Source organism: Artibeus jamaicensis, unplaced genomic scaffold, assembly GCF_021234435.1.
Source record: "Artibeus jamaicensis isolate MK-2021 breed Jamaican fruit bat unplaced genomic scaffold, CSHL_Jam_final contig_923, whole genome shotgun sequence".
Lineage (NCBI taxonomy): Eukaryota > Metazoa > Chordata > Mammalia > Chiroptera > Phyllostomidae > Artibeus > Artibeus jamaicensis.
The window spans coordinates 6563109-6574133 of record NW_026522014.1 but is presented as its reverse complement, the minus strand read 5'-3'; the positions used below and the strand labels follow the sequence as shown (position 1 = coordinate 6574133).

Here is an 11025-nt window from a genome sequence, read left to right as displayed (position 1 = left end):
CCTGAGATGAGTAGAGAGAGTTTCAGCAGACAGTCTTTCAATTGGGGGGAGGGGAGAGAAAGGAGTTATTGACCCTTGGCACTCATTTAACATGATGTTTTAATCAAGAAAAGGAAATTAATAAAGTTTAGGAACTTCCTTTTAAGTTTAGTTCTGGACACTATTTTTTCTGAAAATTTGGTCTAATGAGAGGTTTTATTACTTCTTGATGTAATTTCCAAGTATAAAGTATTTCCAAGCTGTTATTCAGAGAACAGAAATGCAGAATTGTGTTAACCAATATAACAGATTTTTTTTTTATAAACTAAATGAATGTTTTAAGAGATTTCCTGTTATTGTTTCCCCATTTGTTGAAAAGGTGTATCTGTATTTTTGCATCTGGGGGAAGAGAGTACCCACAAAACTGGGAGCTCTAGAGCTGCAATAACTAATGTGGTGACCGACCACACTGGTTAGAAATTTGATTGACCAATTTTGTATAAAATCATAATCCATTAGAGAAATTAAAAAGCTGAATTCATGCAGTACACTGGTTAGCAAATGAATGGACCAGTTAAATAATATTTTAGGGCCTGCTTTGCATGAAAAAATCAGCATGATGATCTTCTTTTGTCAGATAAATTTTTGTTTTCTCTCATAAGTAAAATGATCCTTTAAAAATGTAGACCACCACCAAAAGGGTCAGTGTTGCTAAACCCTCCAGTAAGGTTAGGTTACATAAAACTAACATGCCACACCCCATTAAAACATCAGACATTCAATTTGTATGGTATAAATTTAAACCTATACAAACCCACAATTTAAAAAGAGACATATAATTTAATTAGTATTAATCTATGTTGATTTAATAGAAGGCAGAATAAAGTTTTCTCTGTGTTCATTAAGAAAAAGCAAAAAATAAAACACAAGTCACATAGATTCATAAGCACACCTCCCCAAAATGTAATTTAAAGACATAATCAACAATGCCTAAAAACTTATAATAAATACATTTTATTGTATTAATACTAATACAGCTTAACCAAGCAAAAGGTACATTTCTACTCTCAAAAATTTTTAAGAAGCTAAATTATTTATGATACAAAATAAGTTTAGAAGCATTTAGGAATTGTATCATATTCTAATATAAACATCTGAAAGTTTGCCTAAAGGCTTCCAACACAGAGTCAAGGGTAGATACTAATGTAGATGGGACAAGAACGGTATACAGTTCTTTGAGTAAATGGTGACTCAATCACTTGCCCCCTCCCTCACCACTCTCTGACTGAGCCCACGTGGTGTCGCACGAGATTAAGCATGGAAGTGATGTTAAGGTCCATTCACTGAGTCCTGAAGTAGACAAGTGAAAAATTACAATACTGCGCACCAAGAGCCTTGAAAGAGGAGCCCACGAGACCCTGTAGAAACACGGGAGGACGACCAGTCCAGCTTAGGAGGAGCAGGAAAGGCTTCCCAGAGGAGGTGACACCCGACTGAAACCTGGTGAAGGAAATTAGCCGCAGATTGGGTCACTTGAGGAGTCTGGAATGAACAAAGCTTCTGTAGGGTACGTAAAATGTTTTTTTAAAAAATAGACGTCTTTTCTTCCATTACAGTATGTGTTCTGCCAGGTTCATTTTTTAGCTGATTTGGTGAGCTCCATTCTCCTTTTTTCTGATACTTTATGCAAGTTGACTACTAATGACTAATAAGAACAATCTGAATGCATTTTTGCTGCATAAGTGTAATTAATGTGTGGTTTCTGCACTTAAAAGGTATTCAGATGCTCTCAGCAATGGTTTTACATCTGCCGAGCACTGAGGGCTGGGCTGGCTTTGGAGAGGATTGAAATGATTTTACGTTGGATCCTAAATGTTATGTTTATTGTACTATAGTCCCTACAGTACATCTTAATAAATATTTTGTGACCAGAGAAGTCCAACAAACAACAATGAAAAGAAAGAAAGAAAAGTAAGAAGGGAAGGTCAGGGTATTCCAGGCAAAAAGAACAGACTGTAAGAATGGTGAGTGAGGTATGGCCTGTTTACTAGGGCAGGACATTGGTCCATAGGGCGAGGACAGAGGACAGGAGGAGGAATGTCATGAGGTGAGGCTGGGGGCATATAGAGGCCCCTATGTGCCTTAAGATGTGTTGATTCTTCAGACGATACTAGAGAGTTACTGAAGACTTTAATTGGCTTTTTATCAAGTCCCTTCTGGCTTTACCATAGAGAATGGATGGGATGGGAACTAAACTGGATGCAGGGACATCAGTTACAAAAAAATGATAAAGGCCAGGCTGAAGTAGGAGCAGTAGGTCTGGAGAAGAGAGTATACGCTTAAGAGACAAGCCCTTAGGATATGTAATTAATCAAAGTTTATCATCTGAGTGTGGAGGTAAGAAGGAAGAAGGATAGACTTCTACTTTTCTTGCTTGGGTGATCTAGGGCTTGAGATGATATGGTCAGGACTTGAAACGTGGAGGGATGGATGGCTGCCAGCAATATGCCAGCGAAACAGGAGCAGCATTCTCCTTACATCTAGTACCAGTTGATGGAGGGATGCTGACTGAACCAGGTCAGGTCATGTGTCTGTCTCCTGGGGTGCAGAAATGGTAACGACAGTATGGAGTGGAAAGGAATCCCATGAAGAAAAGCAGAGCAACAGAGTAGAGGATGAGCAAGAGCTACCATGGTTCGTTATAGAAACTAAGAGTGAGATTCATGTGAGATGTCTCAGAGATGATTATGGATATGGAGCGTGAGGGCATTCTGGGCAAGAGACTGACTTGGATGTCAACCGTGGCAGACAGACACGCACATGAGTACACAGGGAAAAGACAGAAAGGGAAGAGAGCTGAGCCAAAAATGGGGTTCTGGGCCACACCAACATTTTGGAAATGGAGTAGGGAAAAAAGTCCCCAACAGTCGGAGACGGAATGAAAATGAGAAAAGTGATGTCATGGCAACCGAGGGGGAAATCAATTGCACCCTCAGTGGACAGTGGCATTAGCTGGAGGTGGCTCCTACATGAAGCAGGTCGGTGGAGGTACTAACCAGGGACCGGAAGTCAGGTTACAGTAGGTGGAGGAGTGAACCAAAGGTAAGGAAGTGGCATCGTAAGTACTGACAACCCTCTCAGGATGCTTGAGTTGGAGGGGAGAGATCGGAACATGTGTATGTGACAAGGGAAGAGAACTGGCTGGGCAGGAAATGTAAGACAGACAGAGAAGGGCGCTAAAGAAACAGGCACTACTGCTTCTAGAAAAAAAGGGCCTTTTTTTCTAAAACAAGGTCATTTAAAATACCCAAATGTGCTGGAAGGAAAGCATATGCAAAAAGAAAACATTTTTGAAGGACAGGTCAAATAGGATTAATAAATTCTGGGACAAGAATGTGTGCAAACATAACCGAGAACACACCAGGGAAAGTTGACAGCTAGATAAAACCTCAAACGAGTTAATCCACAGGCCCAAAATACACTGTATTGTCTAGAAGCAGTTCTTACTCATCAGGAGGACATACGTAGTCATTATGGGCAGAGGACAGCACAACCTGAAAAACACGGAGAATACCCAAAACAGACCAAAGGCACAATTTGTAGAGGCCCGGTAAACTAAGCATTATTTTCAGCGGCATAAACACAGCTCAATAACTGAGGGAACTTACTGGGGCCTGAAAAACTACCAAAGTTGAAATTCTATTCCTTCACTTTTGTAAAGTCTCATTTATAGATAATTGGATGATATGTTTCATTGGTTCACTCATTCATTCAACAAATCCTGACTGAGGATTGGTCATGGGCCAAGCATAAGTCCGGCAGAACGTCAGTAGGAGAGCAGAGATTCTTAAGGGAAATGAGGTGGTGGCTATAGTTTTAAAAAGCATGTTGGATTTCTCTTTTGTCTTTGTAAGAGAATATACAAAGTAAAGCCTGTCAAAATCTTCGTGGCTGGAGGAACATAGAGAGCATACAGTCGGGAGAAAAACATCACAGAGCATATGGGCATTAATTAAAAGGTGGAGAAACACAGGCCTGATGATTGAAGCATTTCTCTTTAGAAATCTGGTAAGAAGAAGAAATCTAAAGCTTTCTTCCTCCAGCATTAAATTAATTTCTAATTCCTGGCTATGAAGTAGGCACAACAAAGAGGAAGTATATATTTAATTATGGAAGTATGGACATATTTTTTTAAAATGCTGCTGACTCTTGGCTCTGAATATATCTTACCAATGTCATTCTAGCCTCTTAATCATCTTCATTGCTACTGTCGCCCACATCTTTAGGGGCAGGAACCTCAAACAACTATATGAGGTAGAAACTTCTAGATTTGCCTCACAATCAGGAGCTAAGTCTCTTGGCAAGGGGAAGAGGAAAGCTTAGTGTTACTGTTTTAAGTTGTGTTAACTGATGGTTACAGCTGGTATGGTGTGAGACAGAAAATTAGATAGTCTGTCCCATGCCCAGAAATGCATATTGATAAACACAAATTTACCCCAACCAGGATGAGGCAGGAGAGGACAGACAGAGAATGAGTATTTAGGCTTTATCTTAGACCAAGTGCCTACCTGCTTTTCAGCATCTATCTATCTATCTATCTATCTATCTATCTATCTATCTATCTATCTAGTCCTGAGATGGCCTATTCAAACGACTAAGCTAACAATGTTGCACACAGCGTGTTCGTGAACAGTGTACCCTGTAGGTGTAAAAACTTGGCTTTGTTTTGCCCTTGCTCACGAACAAAAGCTTCTTGTTTGTTAGCCTCCCAAATGTTCCTTGCCATTATGCAGAAGTACATTAATTTTGAAACAAAATAAATTATGTACAGTTTTGAAACACAGAATTCAAAGAAAAAACCATACACTAAACACATACACACAATGAAACTGACATTTTCCTGTTCCTTCTTCTGTGTCTCAGAGTTATAGCCAACACCTGTGGCCACACAAGGGGCAGACTTTGCAGCTGCAAGGCCCAGATGTCAGACACTGGATTGTGCGTCTCTGGCAGCAGTCCTAAGTGGGAGGTCGTCTCCTTAACTGACCTCTGAAATGGTCTATTGTCTGCTTCCCTCTCTGGCCTGGGTTGTAACTAACAAGCTGTCTGTAGGCTGGTTTGGGGTTAGCGTACTGATGGGGCTGTTCTGGATGCAATTATCCTTTGCCTTACCTTTGATTGTAAGGAATTTATTTCCTTTGCAGGGGGGCGAAAATTGGGACTGGGAAAAGTCTTGACAAAGAACTATATTCAGGTTTCTTCCAAGGACAAAATAAGACGCTTTTTACTTTTTCCCCCCAACTGAAATTGGATGAGATCAACTTTACGTTTTAGCACACAGTTGAGTTTTGGTTAATCAGAAGTACAAAGAGTTTCTTGGGGGTACTTCCCCCCTCTGAAAGAGGACTGAGTTTCCTTATGCCACTTCTTAAAACTATTTCTTAAAGAAGAAACCGAAACATTTCTTTCCTTAGAATCTTCAGGAGGTACAACTTTGTTTTTGCTATTACTAAAAAAAGGCATCTACTCTAGAGAAGAAAAGCTCTTTGTATCATGCCTTATCCTGGTTCTTTAAAGAGTAAAATGATTACATACTCAAACCTTGCCTCTTCACCACCTGGTGATAACAACATCATGGCTCAGATGCAATCATGGGAATTCGGTAGGAAAAGGCCAAGTATCTAAGAGGACTCCACTTACAGTGCAACCCTCATAGCCCCAAAGGGAAGGCCTATTGTGAATACAGTTATAACCATGGCACGTTAAGGAGAAATACGTCTGATATTTATAGGAAAATGAATTCTGAGGAAATTATAGAATATATTACCATGTCCAACATCAAATGGTATTCATATACACCATGTGAAATGTTCTACATTTTCTTTATTAACTTTTATAAAAATGTAAATATATCCCTTGGCCACCAATGATTTAGATTGGAGTCCCAATATAAGAAAGTAAATGACTGATAAATAGATAAATAAATAAATTGGAGAAAAAAGACATCTCTCTCATAGAGAAAAATTCCAAATATTTACATGGCTACTAACCCTTCAAGAATGTGGAGAGTCGTCCCCTACCCCTTCAGGGTGGGCTGTGCTTTCTGATTCAATTCCAAAGAGGAGTATAAAGAGGGGGGAGGGGCAGATTACCTCACAGTGGAGAAACCTGGCCAACACCACCTCAGCCACTTGACAAAGGTTAACATCAGCAATAGTCATGTTGATAGCAGGCACCTGTGATATGATATGATCTCACTGAAGGGCATGTCACCTTTGTAATATTTCTCCAAAATCCCATAACCATAGTCTAACCATGTGAAAACATTAGCTAAACCCCAGGTGAAGGACATTCCACAACACATCTGACAAGTACTCCATAAATCTGTCACAGTCACTAAAATAAATGAAGTCTGAGGACCGTCACAGCCTAAAGGGGCCTAAGGATGGCTGAATATGGTGTATGACACAGAACAGGGTGCCGGAGGGAAACAGGACACTGGGAGAAACTGTGAAATTTGAATGGAGTGTGGATTTTACTTAATAGCAGTATCTGGTTCCTTAGTCATAGCAAATAGGGGAAACTAGGTGAGAGGTATATGAAGATTTTGCACTATTTCTGTAAACCTAAAAGTATTCTAAAATCAAAAGTTTATTTAAATTAAAAAATGATGATTAACCTATTACAACATTGACTTTAACAGAGTTCCCACACTTCAGTGAATACATTTCCTTCTCTCTTTTTTCAGCCACACCTACCTACCAAAGCATATGGCATAACAGTCATTTCCCTGTCACATATGAATACTTTACCTTTCAGTCCACTGTAGTATGAATGCAGTCAGACCTATTCTGAGAGTTTTAGATTTCCCAATACTATTTACACGGTGGCCTTAGTAATAAGACACAGTGCTCAAAGGATCATGTCCACGAACCTAGATTTTTCAATGGCTTTGAAAGATGTAACATCCTTCTGCTACCTATAGAGTACGCTTAAATTTCATGTGAATGGTATTAGTGCATGATTAATAAGACAATGTATTAATCTCCAAAGGTAACATATTCTCTGCTAGATTACCAAGAGCAGTGTTCATTTACTGATCAATTTTTATGATTGATAGGGTAAGGGGGTAAGGTCTGATGAACCACTGTTTTAGAAAAAGAATGAGATTCTTTCTTTGCTACTCCCTTTCTTTCAGAATTATGAGAAATCAGATCTCTCCAAATTTTAAAAGATATTTCTTTCATACTGTTTTTCAATTGATCATTTTGTTCTGAGAAAGGGAAAACAGTGGTGGTATCAATGAATGTTTATCTAAAAAAAAAACAAACAAACCTAGAGTGGAGTTTCTAGAATTGTTTGATAAAAACTGTGCTTTTGTTAACATGGAAGGATACAATTTTAAAAGTTCAATTAATCACAATTTAATTGGCCAGAATAAGAAATTGGTCATAATTGCCTCTCCAATTCTGTTTTTAGGAAAGGATGCAAATGCCATTTTTAAAAAGCTGGAAAAAATACAACTTCCTGCATATGTTTTAGGGATAGAAATCAGATTCAGTAAAATCACTTGTACATTCCATACCTACAGTACTTTATAATGATAACTTGTTAAGAGGAAAAAAACATGATGCTTGATAATAGGGGGAAAAGTGTTCCCTATGGAATTCTCAACTGAGGAACTACAGAAGAGTCAGCCAACGTGTTTTAGGAATATTTTTTGTAGTGTTTAGTACTTAACATGGAAAAAATAATGGGTGGGAGGGTTGTACAATAAATGTAGCAGCTATTTTTTATATTACCCATTAAGAAGTTCAGTGAATACCTATTTTGAGTTTCATTAGACTATGGTTTGTTTGTATGTGGTTAAGTTCCCTTCCCCAGAACACTGATGACGTGTCAAGCTTTGTACTGCTAGGCATTTGGCACGTGCCATCTAAAGCCTGATGCGAGCCTGCAAGGTGCACCCAGTTACTATCTAACAAACACGGAACTAAAGACACCAAAGTCGGGGGCTGACTGACTCAAAGCCTGGAAGCGAGGGGCCCACTACAGACTCTGTGTGCCTGCTTCAAACGCTCCACCTCCTTCCCACCACAGCATGCAGCTTTGTTATAATGTATACTGTCACTATTAATACTAGTCAAGTAAATGTTTATTTACCACTAATTAGGTGACGTAAGTCACTTAACCTTTCTAGGCTTCAAGTTTCTCTTGGGTAAAATGGAGTTGGCTGGTTGATTCCTAATGTTTTCTTCCAGTTTTAAAACAGCAACACTGATTTATACACAGGATAAGAAAATTAAAATGGCCATTTCCACAATGTTCCTTTTAATAATAGGTTATTAACGCTGGTGCTTGCTACTAAAGTCTGTGATGATGGGACCTCTCTACGGATGTTCGCATGACTTCTCTCGATTCTCTTCAGTCCTTCAAAACGACACTAGTGAGTAACCTTACCATTTCAATGTTATTCCTTAAAGCCTACATATAAGAGGAAATTTCATATTTTCTATGCTACACAAGCTACTTAAATATTTACTTCCCAAAGAATCAATAACTTGCATTCAGACATGAATAATGCAGACAAAATAATTTTTCTGAATCTGAAATTAATTAAAATATCAGTTTATTTTAATCATATTTATTTAAATATAACAATTTTAGGCAAATTAAAATATGTATCAGCATATTTATATAACATAGTAGACAAAAATATAAATGAAATGTATAAGTATTTGAGGCAAAATTTAACACATATTAGCTAAATTGATGACAGGCTTCATTTGGCTTTAAGGTACATTAACATGGGTATTAAGGATGGGCTTTCACAAAAAAGTGCTGTAAAACATTCCCATTTGTTTAGTAACAAGTCACATTTCCTAGACTGATGTTTTATGAAACTATGTAAAGATCTAATTTAACCATTTACCTTGGTGGTAAAACTATTTGTAAGTGACACACATTTGGGGCAGTAGAAATGTGTATCTTTTAAATAACATAGCTTTTTTATCAAGAACATGCCACTTTTATTAAACAAACATGCATAACACATTAAAACTTGAATAATTCATGTACCTTTATGCACAGTGTTCAGTTTTGCTATGGTACTCTATCTTCATGAAAAATATACTTAGAATTTGGCACAGAATTAATAAATCACATTGCTACTATACAGAACAAATGGGATCAAATTTTACATGGCACGGAAAACACTATCACAGTTTATTCCCTCTGCAGTTTACTGACCCGTGGCAGTTCTCGGCTGTTTTAGTTGGAATATATAATGGATATTCAAGAACTGAAAATCGTATCTAGGTGTTCTGCCTGTGCTCCAGTTGGAAATGAGTTGCTTTCAGTTTTTCTAGCAGTAAAACGCTTCCATCTGTACTGTGGCCAACGGGTTTCTAAATGAGGGTGTTGTCAGCAGTAACCTGCAGCATCCTGAGATGTTTTTCTTTGGGAGGCAGAGAGGTGGAAAGGAAGTGTGGATTCTCTTCATATCGGGGGACATATGTGGTTGGGGGAATAAATGCTAACCAAGGCAGAAGCAGGAAAGTCCTTCAGGAAGCTGGTGAGGAAGAACATTCTGGAGGAGCATCGGGCAGAAAACAAAGGCAGGAGCACAGGAATCATTCAAGGTGCAAAGAAATGCCATGGGTTTAAGGAAACGGAAATTTATCACACAAAGAAACAGCATCCAGAGCGTTCCTGTTATAGCACTCTTATCAGCAAACTCCCCCTGCTTTAAAAATTATTTTTTCATTTATTGATTTTAGAGAGGAAGAGAGAGTAACATCCATTTCTTGCTCCACTTACTGATGCGTTTAATGGTTGTTTCTTGTACGTGCCCTGACTGGGGATCAAACCCACAACCTTCGTGTATTGGGATAGTGCTCTGTCTAACAGACTGAGCTTCCCAGGCCTGACAAGTCCCCCTGCTTTTTAGGGCAAGTTTTCAATTTCCACGTCAGAGTCTATATGGAGACTGAAGAAATTCAGGTTAACTGGTGATAATTTTTTTCTGAACTCATTCATAAACACTTTGGAAGAAGAAAGAATAATACTGATTCAAGCTTCCTCCAAACCAGAGAAGGGAGTTCACACTCGCTCTCAGGATGGACTTGACTTGTAGAAACCAAGGAAAATGCCTTGAGGGTGCGAATGCTCTGAAGGTTCCTCTTCATGGTTCTTCTAAGATCAGTTTGAGGTGTTGTATTTTGAGGGCCTGGTTGAAGGACCCTACTCCTTTCATAAAACTATGATTGCCTAATTTTCATATTTGTTATTCACGGGAAAGGAAGTAAAACTTAGGTTCCATTTTATACAAATATACTTTATTCTGAAAAACAGAGCAATGAACGTAATGTTACTTTCTTTCCTTTACAATCCTCGTTTTTCCGAGGGCCTTTGGACAGTGAAGTGGCAACAAACATCAAACAGCTTAAACACATGGGCAAATTTTTGTCTTAAAGCTTAAGATACAAACAAACATAAAAATTATAAATCACAGAGCACTGAATTTTCAAGAGTAAAGTCATACCAGAATCGTGACAAGTTTTCGCTGACGTCATAGGTGAGTAAGTGGTCTGGAAGGTCACTGACAGTGCCCTGCACGGCCAGCACGTGCGGGGCCAGGGTGAAGGGCACATCGCTCAGAAGCTCGGCCATTAACGAGCTGTTCTCCAGAGTCTGGCCTGCCTTATTTTCCGCCTCGGGGCCTGCTACAGTCACACTGGATGAGTCTTCTTTGCCAGTCTAAAAATATGCATACATTCAAATCATTTAGACCTCATGGACATGGTAGCTTAGTGATGGTAAGTGTGGCACAAACATACCAAAATCATTGAGAAATGGGGGACTATAGAAATATTCCCAGATTAGAATGTAGCTACTTGCTTTACTTGAGAAATACATCCATATCAAGCTCCACTACACTTTGAAATGAATCCTAAACCCTAATGTAACTCAGAGTGACCATCCTTGAGCCCCTCAAATACAAACTGGCATTCTTCCTATTTCCCTAGCCCAGATAATGTCTGCAAA

General features: G+C 38.7%; 1 protein-coding gene across 3 annotated transcripts in view; it reads right to left on the bottom strand.

The window, feature by feature from the left end:
* Nucleotides 1-8635: 8635 nt before the first annotated feature.
* UMAD1 (UBAP1-MVB12-associated (UMA) domain containing 1) overlaps nt 8636-11025 on the bottom strand; it is a 197943-nt gene continuing 195553 nt past the window's right edge. For all 3 annotated transcript variants that reach the window (XM_053655078.1, XM_053655077.1, XM_037136694.2), the window contains one exon: nt 8636-10737. In XM_053655078.1, coding sequence (XP_053511053.1) covers nt 10480-10737 — 258 coding nt within the window. In that variant the 3' untranslated portion in view covers nt 8636-10479. The remainder of the gene's footprint in view (nt 10738-11025) is intronic.